Source organism: Lepidochelys kempii, chromosome 2 (genome assembly GCF_965140265.1).
Source record: "Lepidochelys kempii isolate rLepKem1 chromosome 2, rLepKem1.hap2, whole genome shotgun sequence".
NCBI lineage: Eukaryota > Metazoa > Chordata > Testudines > Cheloniidae > Lepidochelys > Lepidochelys kempii.
Window position 1 is genome coordinate 122,152,911 of NC_133257.1, and position 23,404 is coordinate 122,176,314.

General features: G+C 44.3%; 1 protein-coding gene and 1 long non-coding RNA gene across 2 annotated transcripts in view; one reads left to right on the top strand and one right to left on the bottom strand.

Annotated features, from left to right (window-relative positions):
• Positions 1–276, bottom strand: part of LOC140907074 (uncharacterized) — a 41,237-nt gene extending 40,961 nt beyond the window's left edge. Inside the window, exon 1 of the long non-coding RNA XR_012157358.1 lies at positions 94–276. This is a non-coding gene — a long non-coding RNA (uncharacterized lncRNA). The remainder of the gene's footprint in view (positions 1–93) is intronic.
• LOC140907072 (MARVEL domain-containing protein 3-like) lies at positions 105–21,940 on the top strand. The gene is made up of 4 exons (XM_073332216.1): positions 105–432; positions 3,960–4,117; positions 8,288–8,457; positions 21,019–21,940. The coding sequence occupies exons 2-4, from the start codon at positions 4,002–4,004 to the stop codon at positions 21,714–21,716; spliced, it is 984 nt and encodes a 327-aa protein (XP_073188317.1). The 5' UTR covers positions 105–432; positions 3,960–4,001; the 3' UTR covers positions 21,717–21,940.
• The last annotated feature ends 1,464 nt before the right edge of the window (positions 21,941–23,404 follow it).

A 23,404-nucleotide genomic window follows, 5' to 3' on the forward strand; every position in this document is an offset into this window, starting at 1 on the left:
ACTCCTGCTTTCCCGGGGAGATTAACAACGTCCCCCCCCCCCCCCCCCCGGCCGCCCGATCTCAGGTTGCCTGGTCTCCCCCTCACTACCCACCCTTTGGCCTCCGCGGCGAGCTCCCCGGCTGCAGAGCCGCGCGTCGCCGGCCCCTCGCGCAGGCCGCGAAGCCAGCGGGGTGTGAGGCGAAACCCCCCCGCTGAGCAAGCTCCAGCCTCGGCGAGAGCGGGGAGCCGCGGGGAGGGGCGGTGACCTGTCCTCCACCTGTGAGACTCGTCCTCCCCCGCCCCCTGCCTCGCACACACAAGGAAATGCAGCTCCACTGGCTTGGAGTGGAAAACAGGGAGACCCGGGGGAGCAGCCAGGGGGGAAACTTCAGCTAAAACCTCTCGCTCACAGGCCCTGGGTGCTGCCGCTGCCGCCGCCGCCGCCGGACAAGTGAGGAGCTTTAAAGACTTTTTTAAAGAGGGGAATGGGAGAGAGATCGTGGGGAGGGTCGGGAAAAGTGCATGGGGCGCGGTCTGGATTTTCTCGGGGAAGGAGACTGTGCAGCCAGGGATCTAGAGGCTGGGGTTTTTGTGGACTAGAGCATGGCCGGGGTCTTACATGGTGGGGATTTTAGGGGCGGGGGCGGCCTCATGCCAGAGGAGCTGGGGCTGGGTTGGACTCTCTCTGAGAGTGGCCCCTGCTGGTGGGGGAAGAGATAGGTGTGACCCTTTCGAAGTCCTGCACCTGCTGTTTTTGTGTTTTTTGTTTACTAAGCACTTGATTTTCCCAGAGGACCGAGCTAAAGGGTGTGGGGTATTTTCCTCTTCAGAGGGGGCTCATGGGGTTGAAATTTTAGACTAGGAATCCAGACTGGTAGATGTGAAAATTAGTCTATCCCTTTTGCAGGTAAGGAAATTAAAGAGCCGAGAAATATAAGTCAACTGTCCCCAGATCACACAGTCAGAAATGGGCAGAGCTGGGAACTAGGGCACGTTAGGATAGTAGGGTACTGTAGTTCCACAGCTAAGGATTCAGGCACGGTATATGCGCCCCAAAACTACAGCACTGAGGCGGAGTACAGAATGAATATTCTGAGCCTGTACACGTACACAAGTTAATTAGTTGGACAAAACTAATTTTAAAGTGAGAACTTTAAATTTATCATTCTGAGTGTGTACACAGAGCCTGCGTAATCTTAATGGACTAATGAAAACTTTTAATAATTAAAAGTCATTGAAATCTCATGGATTGGCTACATTAGAAGAAACTGTGGTCATTTTTTGCCACTTTATAACTGTCTCCTTCAGCAAAGAATTTCACAAAGGGCCCATCTTTCAAATTAGCTGCAATCTCCTTTTGTTCTCAATGAAAGTGAGGCCACAAGCTGCTCTCAGGAAAGACAGTGGCCCACTGTCAAAATGGTCATAGCATTCCTTTGAGAAAAATGGAAGTGAAGCCGTTCCCTGCCTTCAGGGAAGATGGTGGTTCCCCATTTGTCAGCCATACAACCTTAACTCCTCCCTTCACTGCCACCACCAGGGGAAAAATGAGGGAGGGGAGGATAGAGGGGACATTTTTACAAATCAGTTACATCTAATTTGGGTCTAGAAATATTTATGCATTAATCACAATTGTTTGGTTGTTACATGGTATCCCTACACAGCTGAGTTAAGGCATGGAACTATGTGGTTATTACATGTAAACAACCTTAACACCTTGGGATTCCTTTTAACGTTAACCTTACATTTGAATTTCCTAAATTTATAACATTGATTGTTGGAGGATAATTACACCACCTCTGTCAGGGTTCCTTCCCCACTATGAATGCTAGGGTACAGGTATGGGGACCCACATGAAAGACCTTCTAAGCTTATTTCTACCAGCTTAGGTTAAAACTTCCCCAAGGCACAAAGTGTTTGCCCTTGCCAAGGCACAAAGTGTTTGCCCTTGGTAAATGCTGCCACCACCAAGCAATTTAACAAATAATCAGGGAAAGGACCACTTGGAGTTCTTATTTCCTCAAAATATCCCCCCAAATCCTTACACCCCCTTTCCAGGGGAGGCTTGAGAATAAAGAAGATGAGCACAGACCAACCTCGGGTTTTTAGGAATGCTAAAAACCCCAATCAGATTCTTAAAAAAAGATAAAAGAACAACTCTGTAAGATTAGAATGGAAGATAATCTCACAGGCAGTCAAATTTAAAACATAGAAAATCTCTCTAGGCAAAACCTTAAGTTACGAAAAGACACAAAAACAAGAATACACATTTCCTCCAGCACAGCGAAATTCACAAGCCAAAACAAAGAAAACCTAAAGCATTTTCTAGTTAGATTACTTACTAACTTTACAGGAGTTGGAGGGCTTGCTTCCTGATCTGTTCCCGGCAAAGGTATCACACAGACAGACAAAAGCCTTTTCCCTCCCTCCAGATTTGAAAGTATCTTGTCCCCTCATTGGTCATTTTGGGTCAGGTGCCAGCCACGTTACTTGAGCTTCTTAACCCCTTACAGGTAAAAGGACTTTGCCTCTGGCCAGGAGGGATTTTATAGCATTGTATACAGAAAGGTGGTTACCCTTCCCTTTATATTTATGACAACCTCTAATGTATTTTACCCTAAATAACTGAGGATAATGTACTCTCAATCTTATCCCATGTTAATAGTTTGGGTTTTTTGGGAGGGGGGGGGCACGCGTGTCTGGGCACATAGCCTAGGTTGAAGCACAAGCTATAGACCAGGGTGGGCAAACTGCGGCCCAGGGGCCACATCTGGCCCTTCAGATGTTTTAATCTGGTCCTTGAGCTCCCGCCAGGGATCAGGGTCTGGGGCTTGCCACATGGCTCCTGGAAGCAGTGGCGTGTCCCCCCTCCAGCTCCTACGCTTAGGGGCAGCCAGGGGGCTCCGTATGTTGCCCCCGCCCCAAGCGCTGGCTCTGCAGCTCCCATTGGCCAAGAACAGCAGCCAATGGGAGTTGCAGAGGTGGCACCTGCGGATGGGGCAGTGCACAGAGCTACCTGGCCATATCTCCACATAGGAGCCAGAGAGGGGACAAGCCACTGCTTCTGGGAGCTGCTTGAGGTAAGTGCCACTTGGAGCCTGCACCCCTGAACCCCTCCTGTGCCCCAACCCCAGCCCTGATCCCCCTCCTGCCCTCTGAGCCCCTTGGTCCCAGACCAGAGAACCGTTCTGCACCCCAACCCCTCATCTCCAGCTTCACCCCAGAGCCCGCACACACACACCCCCCGTGTCCCAACCCCCTCCCCCCCAGTCCGGAGCCCCCTCCCACACCCTGAACTCATTCCTGGCCCCACCCCAGAGCCCTCACCCTCTCCCACACCCCAACCCCAATTTTGTGAGCATTCATGGCCCGCCATACAGTTTCTATACCTAGACGTGGTCTCGGGCCAAAAAGTTTGCCTACCCGTGCTATAGACAGAACTATAATCCTCCCTTTAAAGGGCATTTGTGTTCTCTCCTTAAACATACTAGCAGGGATAAATTTTGCTCTCAGATGTACATGGCTCCTAGTAAAGTCAGGAAGAACCACATATGCACACAATGCAGACCTAAATAGGTAGGTGTGCATTTCCTATGCTTAATGTCTTATACAAAAAGACACCATTACAGGAGTCTTGAGATATGCTTTATATAAGAACACAGGAGGACGATATGCATTGTCCTTGTACTCAGGCTAGGAGAGAAGAAAAATCTGTTTAAATACCTGTACTGTTGAACGCAGAAAAGTCAAAGTTACTTGGCAATGGAAAAGTAAAAGGAGGGGAACTTACTTCCTTGTTGAGAAGCTACATCTTACTCATGGACTAAGGACAGCTTCCTTACCCTCCCCTCCCTTCCCCAACACTGTACTTCTCAATCACTTTACTGAAATCCTAACTAATTCAGAGGTGATCATTTTGTGTAAATGCTGGTCAATGAGTAATTAGAACTATAAACTGAATTGGTTTTATCTCTCTAGTTCAGAAGAGTTCAGCAAGAAGAAATACATGTGAAAAACAAGATGGCTGATGCTGAGACACCTCACCTCAATAAGCAGCACCAATATTATGAGAGCCACAGATCTGACAGACACCATGAGGAGAGAAGAGCTAAAAAGCCATACCCATTCAATGGAAGGTATGTCTCCTTTGTCCCTCACTATGGGGTGCGGAGCTTGTTTGTTTTACATTCATGTTGTGGTTATTACAATACCAGGAAAGACATATTCAGCTTTGAAATTCAGAAATGTGAATATGCCACATTCAGAACTGTGACGGAATTATTTTGCTGTTGGACGTTTTAAGGAGTCTAATTAAACATTCTTTGACTAAAGAACTATGTTGAGGGAGAACTAGGTCATGTGGGCTGGCAGGAAAGGAAGGCGGTGAGGCTGAGTCATGGAGGTGGAGAAGGAAGATGGGAAGAGCTGAGTTGTGGGCATGAGAAGATGTGGCTGGGTCATATGACCAAGGAGGGGGGTCATGGCCTGGTCTTCCCAGAGGTGACAATTGGAGCAGGCTTGTCTACATGCAGAGTTGCACTGGTTTAACTGAAGATGCCGTTTAATTGAACAGATGCTAAGGCTGAGTGAACACTTTTTTCAACTAGGAACAGGTTTAAGCTAAACCAAAATAAACTACTGTAAACATATGTAGTCACTCTTTAGTAAACCAGTGTTAGTGTGTCAGCAAGGCCTCAATGTCTGCAGTAGATGTGGTGCAACATGTGAAGCAGCTAATGGTAGGGTTGCCAACTTTCTGACTGCAGAAAACTGAACACCGTTGCCCCCTGCTGACTCCATCCCCCACTCCCTCCATCGCTCGCTCTCCCCAACCCTTGCTCACTTACTCATTTTCACCAGGCTGCGGCACTGGGTTGGGGTGCAGGCTCCTGCTGGGGATGCAGCCAGAAATGAGGGGTTCAGGGTGTGGGCTCCGGTGGGGGGGTGGGCTCTGGGGTGGGACTAGGGATGAGGGGTGCAGGAGGGTGCTCCAGGCTGGGGCAGGGGGTGAGGGCTCCAGCTGGGAGTGCGAGCTCTGGGGTGAGGCCAGGGATGAGTGGTTTGGGATGCAGGAGGGGGTGAGGGCTGCAGGCACATCTCTGCAGCTCCTAGGCAGAGGGATGGTTAGGGGGCTCTGTGAACTGCCCTCACCTGCAAGTACCACCCTCACAGCTCCCATTGGCCTTGGTTCCCAGCCAATGGTAGCTGTGGAGCTGGCACTTGGGGTGAGGGCAGTGTGCAAAGCCTCCCCAGCCACCCCTGCACCTAGGGGCCACAGGGACATGTTGGCCACTTCCAGGAGCCGCATGGAGCCAGGGCAGGCAGGGAGTCTGCCTTAGCCCCGCTGTGCTGCCACCTGGACTTTTAATGGCCTGGTCAGTGATGCTGACCAGCATCGCCAGGGTCCCTTTTTGATCCGGCATTCCGGTCAAAAACCAGACGCCTGGCAACCCTAGCTAATCTAGAAGTTTGGGGTGGCTTCAGAAACTGGCATGTTTTGCGCTCTCCCTGTCCAGCCCTTCCAGCCTAGACCATACTGGGGTGCAGCCTGGCTTATTCTTCTGCATTTGACAGAGGAGGAGACAATGAATTTTCAGGACCATTAAAAAAATAAAAAGGGGAGGATGCAGGGGAGCAGAATGATTGTAATTATGGTTTAAAAAGGCTGAAATACTGAAGTCTTTAAAATCTATATTTAACAGGGAGGAAAAAAATATTCCAACAAGACAATCCCTGTAACTGATGGTAAAGAGGAGAGGGAATAAAATAGGTAAAGAATATAGGTTTCAGGGTAGCAGCCGTCTTTAAAATAATCACCCGGTCCAGCTGATGTGAATTTTAAGATATTAAGAAAATTTGCTGATGAACTTACTGTACCACTGACAATTTTTGAAAGGATGTGGAAAATTGGGAAGGAAACGGTTTTCATCTGAAAAGCAAAATACTTTGATACAAAATGACATTTCAGTGCATCAGGGGAGTGTAGTTGTGATGCCTAGTGATCCCACTCTTCTCTGTGGGTTTAGCTTTCTGCCCAGGCTATATTTCCCATGATGCCCCATGGCCATAGAGTCCTATAATAAACACACCACCTCCCCTCACCAAGATGGGAGAAAGTGTTGCATCAATGGACATGTAGTCCAGACTGAGAATCCAACCCACAGAGAAGAATGGGAGCACGGTGGACAGGAAAAGAAACTGCTAGAAAATTACAAAAGTATCAGAAAAAGGCTATATTTCGTTTGGAACTTGTATCACTCTCTCTTTTTGAATATCAACATTCCTGGCAAGTAGCACAGTATCAGAAATATTAAAGGGATTGCTTTCGAGTTAGCTGAGAGATTTTATAAACAGTTTAGTTTGTCAGGCAGCTCCCCAAGATCCAGGACAAAAGTCAGAAAATTTTTGATTAAAGTTAAAGAACTAGAGTGAAAAATCACTTAATTCTCTAGAGAGTGAAGATGCTTTTGCTTACACATCCAGGTTAACTGATATTTGTGGATTACGTTAAATTCATGGAGTTTTAGGAGGACAGAGAAATGTAAAAGAACCTAGAGATCAGAAAATGAAACTAAATTCAGTTGAGGAAAAATGCAGGCTAATAGACCTGTGGATAAGTAATCTCAGACAGATGTTCAGTTGGAAGGAGAAATTTTGACGTAATAATGCTGAAGGGAATCTAAGAGTAATAAGACACCATATTAGACATGTTCTGTTCTATACAGTTTTTTATTCCATCCTCATAACTATAGTGGTGGAGAGCCTTTCAGTAGTGCACTGAAATATGTGCAATATCGGTCACATGAAGTCCATTCTCTCATCCTCCTTGAGGGAGGACTGTGTTTTAATTGTAGGGAAGCATTGTGTTTTGGTTTGATAGGGCTTATGTTCATGCTCCTATGTGTGTACATTAGAGAACACAGGTCAGAGAAGCATGCTTTCCACTTAGAGCAGAAGGTGTGAGGCTTGTGATAATCCTTACTTCCCTTGGGAATTCTTGTGATGATCCTTAGTTCCTGCAGGGATTTGTTCTACAGTTTCAAACCTGCCCCCAAGAAAGCTGTCTCCTGCACAGATTCTATCACAAAGGGGGGGTGGGGGGAATGTAAGTTCTGTTGTGACAGAGGGGTGGAGTTGTTGACCACTGTCCTCATACCAGAGCTTCAGGAAATCTTTTAGTTCTCCTGGGTCCAAGCCATTTTGATCCTTGAAGATAAAGAACTAAGACCTGGAACTTGCTATTCTATGGGAAAAGTGGCAGACAGGTGTATTAATAATAGCTTAGGTTACTGAGGAGATATACTGAACTAGCTGGACTAAACTAAGGACTAATGGTTTCGTGCCCCAGCGTACTGCATTGCTGTAGTCCAGCTGAGGAAATGAATGAAGTCAGGCCAATATCTGCTAGGATGGGGTATAGTTTCCTAGTCCACCATAAATGGTAGAAAAGCATTATTCATAGATGAGTTTACAGTATGATAAGGCAACAAAATGGCCAGCGCCATTTTGGATACGCAAGCAGAAAGGCGGTAATCATACGCATTGACACTGGTGCTACCACAGCTGGAATATTGCATTCATTGCTGTAGTACAGGAAGATATTCTTAAATTGGAAAGGAGTTCAGAGAAAGGGGGAGAGACTAGATCGTACCAGACCTTGTAAAATTGTAAAAAGGAGAATGTGAGTAGATACAATGTTACTGTCATGAAATATTTTATATTCTGGTTTTAATGCCATGCTTTTGTATTCTTGTAAAAGAATCATTGTGAAATGCAGTAAATTGCAAATATGCATGAGATACATTGCTTATCCACAAATTGGTGGTGCTTATTTACAGATTTATTTGTAATGTGCAAATGTTACAGAAAACTTTAGCCTCTGGTTTGTCCATGGGCTGGTAATTGAGTATTTGCTTGTCATGGCAGATGAGTGATCACTGGTATTCAGAAACAGAGTTCCACCCACTTCCTCTTTTCTTTTTGCAAATTACACAAAAGCATTAGCAATAGTTGAATGGACTTATGATGTGAATAATTAAAGTTTTTCAAAATCGGTGTAATATTCACAAAACATTGTGAATATTTATTTGTGCAAGCAGGTGATACATTTCACGAACACTCTTGCAAACAGATCTCATTTGATCAAATGTCTGTAAACAAAAGGGATCGATCACTCATAGCAGTGAAGCAAGTCAGTTAGCAAAAATTCCAGAAACTAAAACTAATACTCTTTTGATGCACTTGTCCAAAAATATTAGACTGTGCTGTCTCCTATAGATAATCCTTTAATCCTACCCCATTTTCAGATCAACACAAGGGATTCCTGGCAACCAACACTCGAGAGCTTCTACTGCTAATTCAGACCTGTACCAAAAAAACACACTATCAACTCATGAATATATCGATTCACCATCACATTATAATCCTGAGAAAGAGACCTTTTCAGAGAAATGTAATAACCTATGCTCAAGGAGAGGTATGTGGATTTTTATTTTGGCTTACCTTCCATGTGTCTCTTCACAGATTTATGTCCTTGTTTCAATCAGACATCCTGATTCATAAACACAACAAACTCAGGCTGAGGGACAAAAGAGGGAGGGGACTGAATAACAACGTCCAGGGAGACTAATTCATGAATGGCATAGCTGCCATTCAGGTATTGGTCTTATTAAATGTCTATGGGCCAGATTTACAAAGATATGCCTGAAGATGCAAATAGGCCCCTAGTCAGATTCTCAAAAGTACCTGAGTTTGGCACCAAACTCCCACTGACTTTCAATGGGAGTTAGGCCTCTAGGTTGCTTAGATGCTTTTGTAAATTGCTCAAGGCACCTATTTGCATTTTTAGGCCCCTACGCCTTTATATGCCACCTTAAAACATGGAATTTTGCGTTAAGGAATCACTCTGAATCATTGGGCCCAAGATAGAGAGCCAGAGCAAGTATGAGTGACTGTACAGCCTGGTAAGTAGAGCACCCAGGGGCCAGTCCTCCTGCTCCAATGACTTAAGTATTTATCCACAGTGGAACAGCTTCAACAGGAGAGCTTGTTGTATAGGGAGCCTAGGAGCTAAACTCGTGTTTTGTGAATCCAGTGATTTTCTAGGCACCTAAGTCTCCTGATGAATCTAGCCATATACGGATTTAATGATAAATATACGCAGCTTGGTTGGTCTGGAATAAGCCTCATTGCTCCTGTTCTCATCAGACAAGCAGAACTGGCATCTTTCTGTTTTACGATAGTCCGTTTCTCTCTGGGGGTGTTGCTGCTCCCTTTAGACATTTTCTGTGGAATATCTAGAAACTGAGGTATCCTTACCACATGAATTATCCACCATCACATGTTCAGATTCAGGAAATTAGCACCACACAGCTGAACACTCTTTTCCCCGATTCTGAAATAAGCGCTGCTCAGACCAGAACAGGGAGCCAAATAACATCTTCTCCACGGCTGTTTCCTGAGCAACACCTAATGCAGGGATCTCAAACTCAATTCACAACAAGGGTCACATGAGGACTAGTACATTGGCCCGAGGGTCACATCACTGACACCTTTTCATACGAAGTTACAAAAGCCCCTCCTGCTCCCAGCCCTGCCCCCACTCCACCCCTTCCATGAGGCCCTGCCCTGCTCCACCCCTATCCCAACCCCTTCCCCAACTCCTCCCCTGAGTGCCTTGTGTCCCCGCTTCTCCCCCCTGGAAAGTCCTAAGTGCAGCCAAACAGCTGTTTGGTGGCAGGAAGTGCTGGGAGGTAGGTGGAAAAACGGGGACATGGCGCACTTGGGGGGGGTTGAAGGGAGCTATGGCCGGTCGCAGGAAATAACTCTGTGGGCCGCATGCAGGCCACGTGTTTGAGTCCCCTGACCTAATGTGTGAATTGAGAGCTCCTGCTATCCTATTGTTTTACTTTCTACTCTCACCTTATTCCTCTGTCTTCTATTTTGTTTAGCCAGCCATGACCAGGCTAATCCTTGCACACTTGGCTTGCCAAACTAGTCACAGCAAAAAGATTCCCAAATGACCAGATCTCTCAAGATCTTTGCCTTGCTCAGATCAGAGAGATTTTTTTTCCCTCAGAGCTATGGTTTCCAGTCCTCCAGGATTGTCCTGGAGTCTCCAGGAATTAAAGATGAATCTTTAATTAAAGATAATGTCAGGTGACAAAACGGCCAGGAATTCAGTCAGTCAAAGTTGGCAACCTACTCAGAGACAGGGGATTAAAATGGGGGCCTAGAAGAGGCCAATTGGTTTGTGCTATGGCCTTCTCCAAGCACTAGAGAAAGGAACTGCATTTTTCCATCGCTTACTGTTCTCTCTCCTCCTTTTGTGTTAATTGTTTAAAAAAAAAACAACCCAGTACTGGAGTTAATAAAAGAAAGCTACCACCTAAAACTGACTTTTCCCCTAACATTTGATGCCACTTAAGTTTTCAGTTTTTTCTCTTTAAAGCACTCTGTGGAGGGAGACAGAAGAAATAAGAATAGTAAATCCATACATTCTATTTCTAACATGTAGGTAGGAGCAAGGCACACAAGAGGATCCTCTTAAAAAAATTTAATTTTTCTCTCACCTGGTTTTTCTTTTTTTCTTTTTTTCTTTTTTTTTTGCAGGATGGGGCTCTTCCTTTCCTTAAACTTTTGTTTTTGGAAACGCAAGCCTTTTCCTATTACATTTTTATCTTTCACCCCCTAGATATTACACATTTTCAAGACTTATGGTTTGCAGTCACAATAATTTTCCTGAACTATATCATCCCTTTGACCTTTTCAAGCCACCTTTATCTGTTCGCCTCTTTCCAGCTGTCAAATGAAAAATATTGTGCAAAACAAATGTATCTAATTCCAAAAGTTTCTTAAAATTCATAAATTATAAAAATTATTGCAGAGAAATACTGTTTCTTGTGATGCTAAAATAGTCCATACAGATATTGCATTATGTATCAAGACAAAACCGTGCCCCTCTTACTTTATTAAAATATAAAACCTATCAGAGCAATGCATCTGTATCAAGATCTGTTTCATATTGCTTTTATTATTCTGTCAAGTACAATAGTCAAAATGTGAATTAATACAATTATGTGAACAAACTATGGTAGCTAACTATATTAATACTGAGTAAGGCAAGATCTATTATTACCTGTGTATCCCATTCTTCCAATCACATTTACCTGCCTCAATTTTAGATATCATTGGTATTCAAACTAGCACCGCCTGTGAGAGGATGGTACTGCTCTAGGAACTAATGACTAATTACTCCCAGTGTAATTTTTGGGGAAAAGCGTTGAAGGCTTGACAAACCAATGGATTTGGTGCAGCAAAAAACTATATAATAGAATTAGCCACTGACAAATTATTTTACAATATTGGTATTTGATGACAATATACATTAAACAATCAATTAATAAATGCTCAGCTAAATCAACCTAAAAATGTAAAAAAAGCTGTTTCAAAAAGACAAAATCCTTTATATATTAATTTATACTGACTTGAGATACTATCAACTTTATTTAAAAAAATCAGATATCTGATTTTTTTTTATCTGGTGTTGTTACAAGTAACATGTAATGCCACTATAACTGGAAGAGTCTGTACTCTTCACTACTTTTGTGTTATAAATCTTGTGCACTTAATAGCAGTGTGTGTATATAACTTTACTGTCCTCCCCTGTATAGTCAGTTTCCCCCATTTGCAAGGATCTTTCAGAGAAGGAGAGAAAACCATTGAAAAAAATAGGAAAGTGAGATTATCCCACAAGGATTGGTAGGGGATCTTGGGGGACTAGTGTTAACACCAAAAATTATTCACCTTGAGATGTATTTTAACTGACTAGATTTCAAGGTAATGGTGCCTCTAAAAATCCCATATTTGATATGGGGATATGAAAGAAAAATTTACAATGATGGTGACACTTAAATGAAGACTTACTGTAAATTAAGGAACTACTTTTTGCAATAGTTACTTACAATTTACCTAATACACAGCATTTGTAACTACTTTTGAAATTTCTCTTAATTTCATTAAATGATAAAAAGCGCAAAATCAAAACAAAAAAGTGTTTTGTTTTGGGTTGAATGAAACTGATCTGAAACTAAATTCGTCCCTGAAGCAGTCACAGAAGCAGCAAATAGGGAAAGTGTTCAGAAGCCGTTCCCACTTTTGTAGGAAGTATCAGGGAAAATAGTGGATGGAGAGAGTAAGTAGAAGGCAGGACCTGGAATAAGCTCAGGCAAGAACCATGAAAAAGGTTAGGATGTCCTGATCCCCCAAGTGGCCTGAAGTTATTTGCCATGTTGCTCTCAGTCCATACGATGCAGCTACTGCTTAGCGCGATGTGGTACTGGAGCATGAAGTTAATATCGCGCTAGCACTCCATCACTTAGGGACCAGTATTGCCTGGACAGTCCTGCAAGTCCCAAGTATGCCACAGATGCAGTACAGGCATGAGTTTCAAACTGTAGGACTTGGAGTAAGTTCTTGGCAGTATGGGAAAACTGTTCCTATGGGAGAAAATGGTCTCTGGGGCAGGGCGGATGTGGGGAATAGAACAATCCCTGCATATGAACTTGAGAATTACCAGGATATCAGGAGGAGTCACTTGAGGCTTCTAAGCAAGATTGTTATCTTCACTAACAAGGGACATTTTACAAATATTAAAAGGATAGTGCTATTGCTTCTCTTCTGACTAGAGCAGATACATCAAATTTTGTAATTTTCCAAATTTTGACTAATTTTTCTCTGTCAGGAGTTAGGCACCTGGATTCCATTTGAATTCAGTGGTATTTAGGTACCTAACTCCCTTAGGCTCCCTTGAACTTCCCAGGCTCAGTTATTAATTTTTGTCATTACATTGCCTCCTGGAACCTGAGTGCTTTTTAAGTATTACCCCATTAGAGATGTTTTAGCAAGATCCATAGAAAGAAGAGCACCACTGGAAAGGGAACATCTGAACTGCAGGGTGGGTGGTTTTTTTACATAGTATGTTTTCTATTGGTCTGATCCTGCACCATTAGAGACAGCGGGACTTTTGCTGTTGATGTCAATAGCAGCAGGATCACACCTCATGCATATGTACACGTAAGGTGTACAACACAAAAACACACTCACGTGAACATGCAACTTTATTGCAATATGGAGGCATCCAGCTTTAAATTATTTTTAGAATGTTACCTTTCTAAGTCTGCTGCTTTCTTTTCCTTCATTACCTCCCACCCCGTCCCCTGTTTTTATAATGACCTCCTCTCCTCTGTCTGCCCTTTCGTTCTGTTCCTCTTCATCCTCCTCACCTGTTTTTGCTTTCACTGACGTGTCCCTTCTTTCCCTTGGTGTTTTTAAAAAATCTCTCCTTTCTTCTGCCAGATTTTCTTAACTTTCCATCTCCGCCGTCCTCTCTCAATCCAGCTGCTGCAGCACAGAGGTGACTGTAAAGCCTCAAGCCTCAGCGGTAACTTTACTCTGTGGAGTGCAACCAGTTTATTGGCAAGAGTGGTTCTACATCCGGAGTCCTTTGTAGAACTGTTTGACTCCTGCTTCTGCAATTGCATGTATGTTGTCAGAATACGGGCCTTTTTAAAAAGTTACCTTTAAAAACCAAAAGCCAACCTCCTTTTTTTAAAATCTCTGTTTCAAATGAGGGAGACTCTCTGGCTCAGGGAATTTAAAATGGGCTGTTGAGCTATTTAACCCTTGAGCTGACCAATTCACATCTGACCTCTCTCTCTTCCCTGCTTTTATAACAGCCCCTAATGGAGCCTGCCACAGGAACAGTTCATGTGCACAGGGCTGCAGATTTATGCAGTAGCTCACTGGCCCAAGTTTTCACATTCAGTTCAGCCACCACATATATAGCGTGGCACTTACGGGGCCACCAGTGAATACTGCCCAACCCAAATACAGTAGTACACACTGTTCAGGTGAGGGTCAGAGTAGGCAGACAAGTAGGGAAAGAGGAGCAAAACACAGTTTTAAAAAAAATTCACAGAAGTGAAAAACAGGAGGAGGAAAAAAGAACCAAGAAGAGGCCGGGGGAGGGGAGGAAGTGACAAGTATTCCGGGACATGATGTAAGGGATGAGGTTAGGTGGAGTAGTAACTAGAGTTCAGTTTCAGGTACAGGGGAGCTATAGACTTACCTGGTCTGGGTGTGTTCAAGATTTCATGAGGATTTATGAAAAAGTCCTACCAACTTTCATAAGGAAAATCTATCAGGGTTCAACAGAAATTGAATATCCATCTGCAGAAACTACTCTAAAACCTACATAATAGTGATACACCTTCTACACGAATTTTGCATTATGCATAAATAGTGCCATTAAAATATAGAACAGTTACATTATTAAATTCTACAGAACTTTTCAATAAGGGTACTATTAAAAGATACACTGTTTGATCCTTGCAACACAAGGGAGAGTCTGTTGACTTCCATGGGCTTTGGCTTAGACCCTGTATATTTTTTAGCTTTCATGATGAATGTTATCTTATTTTTTTTAAAAAGTTCAATACCATTAGTTGAGATAGTCCAAGATTATTCTGAAGTTAAAAAAGGGTCATTTTCCTTTAAGGCTTTCAGAACGGTCTTCACATTCTACACCACAGACTGCAACAATACATCTTTGTTTAACCTACCACAGAGGTGGGCAAACTGTGGCCCATGGGACCTTCCTGTCCAGCCCTTGAGCTCCCGGCTGGGGAGGCTAGCTCCCAGTCCCTCCCCAGCTGTCCTTCCTCCCCTGCAGCCTCAGCTCGCCATGCCGCCAGCACTCTGGGCGGCAGGGCCATGAGCTTCTGCCGGGCAGCGCGGCTGCGAGAGCCGCCGGCCTGCCCCGGTGCTCAAGACTGCGCAGCAGCATGGCTGCCGGTCCTGGTTCTCTCAGCGGCCTGGTAAGGGGGTGGGGAGTGGGGGACTTGGATAAGGGGCAGGGAGTCCCAGGGGGCAGTCAGGGGATGGGGAACAGGGGGTGTTGGACAGGCGTGGGAGTCCTGTCAGGGGGCGGGGATGTGGATAGGGGTCGGGGCAGTCAGGGGACAGGGAGAAGGAGGGGGTTGAATGGGGGGGGAGATCCAGGGGGGCAGTCAGTAGACAAGGAGCAGGGGGGTTGGATGGGTCAGGAGTTTTGAGGGGGCAAATAGACGGCAGGGGCCAGGCTGTTTGGGAAGGCACAGCCTTTCCTACCATGCCCTCCATACAATTTCGGAATCCTAATGTGGCCCTCAGGCCAAAAAGTTCTCCCACCCCTGACCTACCAGGTTCATAGACTCATAGATATTAAGGTCAGAAGGGACCATTATGACCATCTAGTTTGACCTCCTGCACAACGCAGGCCACAGAATCTCACCCACCCACTCTTGCAATAAACCTCTCACTTATGTCTGAGCTATTGAAGTCCTCAAATCATGGTTTAAAGACTTCAAGGTGCAGAGAATCCTCCAGCAAGTGACCCGGGCCCCCCATACTGCAGAGGAAGGCGAAAACCCCCCAGGGCCTCTTCCAATCTGCCCTGGAGGAAAATTCCTTCCTGACCCGAAATATGGCGATCAGCTGAACCCTGAGCATGTGGGCAAGATTCAGCAGCCAGATACCCAGGAAAGAATTCTCTGTAGTAACTCAGATCCCACCCCATCTAACATTCAAGCTCAGAAGTTTCTCACTGGAGTCTGTTTTGGAAGCTTCAATTAATATGCGAACTTGATACTAATAACTTGGGTTTGAATAGAGACTGGGAGTGGCTGGGTCATTACACATATTGAATCTATTTCCCTATGTTAAGTATCCTCACACCTTCTTGTCAGCTGTCTAAATGGGCCATCTTGATTATCACTACAAAAGTTTTCTTCTCCTGCTGAAAACAGCTCATCTTAATTAATTAACCTCTTACAGTTTTTAGGGCAACTTCCACCTTCTCTGTATGTGTATATATATCTTCTTACTATATGTTCCATTCTATGCATCCGAAGAAGTGGGCTGTAGCCCATGAAAGCTTATGCTCTAATAAATTTGTTAGTCTCTAAGGTGCCACAAGTACTCCCGTTCTCTTTGCGGATACAGACTAACACGGCTGCTACTCTGAAACCTGAAAGTAGACTAGGCAGCATAGACTTTAACACATGGTAAAGTGGAATGTCAAAGCCTCATAGGCTTTAACTCACCATCTTAGCACGGGGAGTTAAACTCTGCTTTGTTTACACTAGACTATTAGAAAGAGTTAGCTAGCATGTCTTAACAGCACACCTGTAAATCCTACTCTAGGCAAAACCTGAGACCTTGCTGCTTGACGTGGAAATACTCAAGCTGCACCACATGCTTAGACTTTAAGGCCAAAAGGGATGACCATGATCACCTAGTCTGACCTCCCGCATATCACAGTATACAGAACCTCACCCACCCACTCCTGTGGTAGACCCAGAACATCTGGCTGTGATACTGAAGTCCTCAAATCTTGATTTAAAGACTTCAAGTTACAGAGAATCCACCACTTGCACTAATTCAGACCAACAAATGACTTGTGTCCCATGCTGCAGAGAAAGGCAAAACCCCCCATTCCCTCTCCCCCACACTCCTTCCTCCCAGGTTTCTGCCAATGTGACCTGGGGGACAATTCCTTCCTGACCATCTATATGGTGATCAGTTAGAGCCTGAGCACGGGGGGCAAGACCCACTAAATTGGCATGTTTAGTGCTCATTCCTCAGCAACAGTATCAGGGCTTGCATCTACACCAGGAGTGGGCAAACTTTTTGGCCTGAGGGCTACATTGGGTTTCCAAAATTGTATGGAGGGCTGGTTAGGGGAGGCTGTGTTGCCCCAAACAGCCAGGTGTGGTCCAGCCCCCGCCTCCTATCTGACCCGCCCCCCCACTGCTTCTCAGCCCCTGCCCCATCCAACCCCCCCATCCCCTGAAGGCCCCCCAGGACTCCTACCCCATCCACCACTTCCTGCTCCCTGTCCCCTGACTGCCCCCTGCCGCCTCATCCAACCCCCCTCTCATTCCTGATTTGCCCCCTGGAAGCCCTGCCCCATCCAACCCTCATCTCCTTCCTGACTACCCCCCCGCCCCCGTTCCCCACCCTCTGGCCGCCCCGACCCCTATCCACACCCCCCTGCCCTGACCACCCTCCCCAACCCCCCCATCCTCTATCCAACCCCCCCTGCTCCCTACCCCCTTACTGTGATGCCTGGAGCGCTGGTGGCTGGCAGTGCTGCAGCCAAGCCACCCAGAGCACCAGGTCAGGCCGTGGCTCTGCAACTGCGTGCTGAGGCTGTGGGGGAGGGACCGGGGGCGAGCCTCCTGGGCCAGGCGCTCAGGGGCCCGGCAAGAGGGGCCCGCGGGCTGTAGTTTCCCCACCTCTGATCTACACCCTTGCTTGTACTGGTGCCGAAAGTTGGAGACTAGGTTTAAACGAGCAAACACCAAGCCTTGTGTACATAGGGGATTTTTTGTAATATTTTCTTATTGTTCAGAATAGTGTAGCTCTGCAAGTATTGGTGATATTGCAAGCCCTTGTTCGGACAAGGTGCATCAGCTGGTATTCTCACCACAGGGCCATGGACTCCTGCGCAGTGTAACTGACGTGGGGTGTTGAAACAGACAGTAGGCTGAGCACACTAGAGCGCCCATCCCACAGGCACCTGCGTGGCTGCCATGGGAAAATTTTACAAAATGTACCTCACAGAAGCAAACTCCTACCTGGGAGGGCAGTGGCAGGAGCAGCAGCTTGGGAGTTTCTCTTGGAGGCAGCAATAAATGAGATCAGAGAAGGAACAAGAGGGGCTGAGAAACCGTGCAGGGCTTGGATAGAGTACTCTGATCAATGTAGTGTGTATACTTTGAAGGAAGTCAGACTGAGAAGGGCTCTTAATCCAGAGTTCTAATCTCCATTTGCCCCCTCAGGTTTGCTTTAGCTGTTTATTACTTAGACAAAACCTAGCCCTGTAATTCACAGCTGCCTGTTCTGCCCTGGAGCAGAATATTTTTTTTTCTTTGATTTAGGAGAGCTGTGGATATTTGGCCATTTTACAGTCAGTCTGAATATATTGCAAGTAACTAGGAAGTAGAGGGTCACTGGAAGACTGCGTGTGTTGTTGACTCAAGGACAGTGAACTTGGTTCCATGAAGCCGAGCCCAAATTCCTCAGAGAGTCAGCATTGTGGGAGTTCAGTGTTAAAATCGTACAGACACACAAACCTGTCTAACCTGAATTTCTTGCCTTTGTGGAAATAGAATTCACAACCTGCCATAAAGCAACTCCTGTTACTGTCAGAGATGGTTACACATGTAGTGACCTCAATCCATGTCCTCTCCTGCTGGACAAGGGCCAGATCTGCTACCCTTACTCATACTGTAGTACCTTACTCCAGGAGGAGTCCCACTGAAATCAGTGGGTCAGAATCAGGCCCATTGCAATTACATAGTAAGCTACAGGCACCGGAAATTGTAGATTGGGTTCAGTAATTTTCATGCTATTGTACAGCTCAATTAAAAGGTCTGAAAAACCCTGGAAGAGCACAGTTGGTTCTGTACCAGGAAATCCCACTTTCCAAAGTGCAACAAAGGTTTCTAGAACAACACAGCCTAGCAAGAGGAAGGATGTTCCATAGTCTAATCCTTGTTGTGCTGCTTCATTCCTTTCTTTGCAAGCTCATACAGATCTGACAGCAACAGAGAGCAGCTGGCTAGATAACAGCAGGGAAATGCAACACAGATGAATTTGGCAGCATAAAGTGAAAGTCTGTAGGCTTCTTGCGATTTGTGTCCCACTTTGTAATGGCCAGTAAATGCAGGACCATTTTGGCAAGCTTCTTACATTTAGCCTGTATTCACTTATTGCTGCAAAGAATTGTGGGTGGGGGTAAGAAGAGCCTTAGAGACTCAGTAATTACATTCAGAAGTTAGGAGGTGCAGCATGTTTGCTACACTACGGGTTTGGCCTCCTGAAGCTTCAAATTTAACTGCAATAAAAGGTTTACTAAGCTTAGTCTGCCCTCTAGTGGTTAATGAGCTGATCATTACTACTACATACATATTGAAGGACTAGCTCTGCACAGCACAGAAGCAGACACACTATGTTAAAGTATTTAATATTTTTCAAATTCTGCATTATAATTATTTACTTAGACCCATAAAAAATTCTTCACAACTTCACCTTTACCATCCTGGAGATTTTAAAATATGCAGTAGGATCTAAAATACCGCCCCTACATCACACCCTAAATAAAGCAGTGGTATTACATGCATCACTGGCTCGAACCAGCACTTTACAAGACCTTGAATTCATTGTTTAAGGTGATGTCATCACATCAGATTAACACTTAAATTCTGTCCGGTCTCTTCCTCTAAGGCTATTTACATTTTAGGAGGCTCAGTGCTTGAAGTGAGCAGGATCCAAACTACAGCATTTTTTCAGGAAAAAACAAACAGTCCTTTTAATGGAGTAAGACAAAACAGTAAAGACTGAATTAGTAAGTAGAAAAAATGTAGATTTAATAAAAACAGGCCATTTTATTTGGTCAGGCCTGTTTTATCCATGTTTTGAGAGGTGGGAGAGTATCTAAACAAAGACAGAAATACCTGAATTCCCTAGAGGTACTGGTTCAATGCCTGACATACAGTTCAACATTGCAAGATAGATAAACTGAGTTCTATGCAGTCTTGTGTATGGGTGTTAACCTTTGATATGAAAGCTGTCTTCCCTGGATGGACATTAAAAATCCTATTACACTTCCTTGTACAGCAAGGTTTTGCCTTGGTGATCTTGAGCAAAATTCTCTCTCCTCCCAAACTGTTCTCATTTTCCAAACACCAGGATGAAGGTATTAGTTGTGCTGTGTGGATATATTTTGTAAGCCACTTTAAGATGAGCTACATGTTATATTTATGACTTATCTTGCATTGGGGAGCAACCAGCTGATTAAAATGCCCTTTTGAAATGCCAGGATTCAGTTGGATTGCATACACTTAACATGCAGTTATGCTCCAGGAAGGGATATCCGATGGACAGCCATCAACCCCTATAGCCTTGCTATGGAAAAGTTACATGTAGTTCTGATTTTTAAAACACTTTTAGAATACAGATATATGGCCCACTACTAGAAGCAGGGGTCTGGGAATCCTTTCTACAAAAAGGTCCTTTTCCTGTTAGCTTGGTGATGGATTGGAAGATAAACGTTAAACGGTATCTCTTCATAAAATTGCCATTGCAACGGTGGACGGTTTGAAATTGAAGAACTTCAGCTTTACTTTTGTTACTTTGTGACAGACAAACAAGAGTCAAATTATCCAAATGCTGTTCCTTTACTTAAAGTCCAAGCCATTATTTATTTATTTATTTTTAAACAAGAGGAGGAAGATGGTCAGCCTAGAAGAACTTTTTCATACAGTTTTAGCTTTTGAAAATGGGAGTTAAGTAAGACAAGCCAAGAATCATAGGATTTACTTCCCTTTAAAAGGAGGTCAGTTGAGGCACACGGGTTGAACAAGTGTCTCCTTAAATATGATTTTAAAAACCCTGTTTGATTTAGATTAGATCCAGCAAATAAGAGGCCAAACATTTTTAAAAACAGGCTCCTTAAGTAAGGTTGCTAAATGCATACTTAGGGATCCAGTAAATGGCCTGATTTTTTCAAAAAAGTCACTAAGAGCTTGGAGATTTTTAAAAAAATCTTGTTCACAGTTTTGTTCAGATGGACAACTCCAATTCCGTGTGGTTGTGTGTCAAGCAGCTAGAGTACCAAATACAACCTGTTGGTGCTGTTACCTTTTCTTCATCACAGCACAAGCAACACTAAAAATCTTCATGAATTTTTCTTGCATGATCCACTTATCAAGTGCACTATCAAATTACAGAAAAAGAAGAAGAAAAAGCCATCTTGCTCAGGCTCTGAAATACATTAATTAAAGTGAAAGGAGGGCTTTTTCTGTAGCCTCCCCTGAGGAGAAAAGCTCAATATGATCTCTCTGTAGTTTAAAATGTCTTGGTTCCCTTCCCCCCCGCCCCCGCCATTTACACAAATACAATATTTAATTCATTCACCCTTTTCTTCCTGCAGGTATTTTGAAGTTCGTTGAAATTACCGTCAACATTCTAGTGCTGATCTGTGTTGGAGCCTCCCAGGCAGCTATTGCAGGCTTCACTTCTATGGGAGGTTTGGGAGTGGGCTCTTTCAACATTGGTTCATTTTACAGCCCATTTGAAGGAACCGAGTTCCAGGAAGTGAGAGACCTGGACATGCATTTCAGCCAGATGAGAGCCCCTTGTGTGTATGGGGGAGTAGCCTTCAGCCTGACATTAGCAGCATTTACACTCCTGTTCCTTGTCGTTGGGGCAAAACCCATTGATCGCCTCTCTGTGAAGATGCTTGTGGCAGAATGTGCCTTTGACATGCTGGCTTGTATGGGGTATATTGCAGCTGTTGGCCTTTACTTACACTTTATCATCCAGGTGAACTCCACAGACACATGCAAGAAGAGGGAAAGACTGTATGCACGCCGTGGGTACACCTGGATGAACTGCGAGGTTCAGGGGGGTGATGCAGCTGTCAGCCTGTTTGGCATTGTTGCTGCTTGTTTGTACTTCCCAAGTTCTGTGATCTGTGCACTCACCATTCGAAATGTACGGGCCTTTCGGAGCCAGATGACCAGGACTCAGTACAGCCTAGAGAACAGCTACAGAGAGAGAGAATACCAAAAGGACTACAGAAGCCCCAAAAGCACTCACAATGCACAGACCTTAGCAACACTGGTGTAGAATCTGTCATGGAACTCAGTGCAGTGCCAGGGAGCATAAACTCCAGTGATGGGCAGACACCAGATCTGATATTTTTAGGGGTTTTTTTAGTACAGACCATCTGTATCATACTGAGCATAATGTACACATGTACAGCATTAATTGTTGATTTTATGATGGACTAAAAAGTCCTGAATGTAATAAAATGTATACTTTGTCACAATAAATTTTAATTTTAGATGGTTGCACCGATTACTTCAGTCTATTTTCAGTGTAAAAATATATACTGTTTCAATAGTTCAACCCTGCTCAGAGCCGATCCAACTGACTAGTAAACACCAGCAGCATGTTAACACTGGGGGAGCTGAACTAGTTAATGGTGGTGGGAATTATTTTTGTTAAAGTTTCCTTTGTATAGATGTAACCCCAACTAGGAGGGTGGGAATTTCATTTCTTCTTCCCCTCCAGCTGCCAGCCCATATAAGAGGTTAATAATCTATCAGCGCTTCCAGCTAATAGATTTAGGCCCCTATTCAGAAAGGTACTTAAGCCTAACTAAGTTTGTGAGTAAGTCCTGTTGACTTCAGTGAGGTCTACTAACAAAGATAAGAATGTTTCTAAGTATCACACTGAATCAGGGCCTAAATTGCTACTTGACTCCCTTGCCTGGGCTGCTACCATGCTACTAATCTAGGGAAAGGCTTTCAAGTCCCACTATCTATCCAAAGTGACCCCCATTTACACACCCTGATTACACTGCTCCCTGAGGAATTTTGCAGACAGGAGTTAACTACAGTTCCAAACGCAATGGTTTTTTATGTCCACATAACTGACCCTAGTGGAGTTAATCTGAATTTACAAACAGTGAAACATCAGAACTGGGCCCAATAGGTCTGAGTCAGTATTCCCCTGAACGAAGGGCAGTTTGCAAACTTCAAAACACGGGAATGAGGGGATGAATGCTAGACAAATACATACATACACTTGAACATACTGACTCCCTTTGGGTATTAAAATCAGGTTTTTTCCCCAGAGAAAAGCTGTAACCGAGTGACAAATGCACATGCCCCTCCAACATCTTTGCATGAAAAACTCTGAAGCACAGCAGTAATTAAACACTCCCTAGGTCAAAAAAATTATCATTTAAGAAAACATCTTCAAGAGTCCTCTGTCTGCAGAGCAAACAGATCACTGTACAGCAAAGATGAAAGGGAAAGCAAAAGCGTTGAATCACATCATGATTATGTCAACATGTGGAAAAGGCTATTATCCTAGCTGTGCTCTTTCATCCAGGCAAAGCTGAAAGCAGAGTCATTATTCAGATGAAGCCCTCTTTTCATACTGGAATAGTTTGATATGCAGCCACATATATTACAATAATTATTGTGATGTTTGATGTATAATCCATACAAACAAAATGTTAATATTAAGTTCTGGACTGTGCAGATGTGTCTGAATGGATTTAGCAATAATATTTAGTGTTTATATAAAGCTGTATGTGTTCAAAGTACTGAACAGATGTTAAATTAAACCTCAGAATACCCCTATAAGGTGGATAAATGTAATCCCCATTTTACAGATTGGGGAAAACAGGTGAAGTGACTTAACCAAACTCCTCAATAAATCGGTCAGTGGCAGAAGGATGATTAGAACTCAGGATCTCTTAACTTCCAACCCTGTGCTTATTGCTCCAGACCAGAATGCCTTCC

Bases quoted from the DNA above. Each gene is read 5' to 3' on its own strand.
- LOC140907072 (XM_073332216.1), top strand. From the start codon at position 4,002: ATGGCTGATGCTGAGACACCTCACCTCAATAAGCAGCACCAATATTAT. The intron at 4,118-8,287 runs GTATGTCTCCTT...CCCCATTTTCAG, and splicing joins CCATACCCATTCAATGGAAG to ATCAACACAAGGGATTCCTG. The intron at 8,458-21,018 runs GTATGTGGATTT...TTCTTCCTGCAG, and splicing joins TAACCTATGCTCAAGGAGAG to GTATTTTGAAGTTCGTTGAA.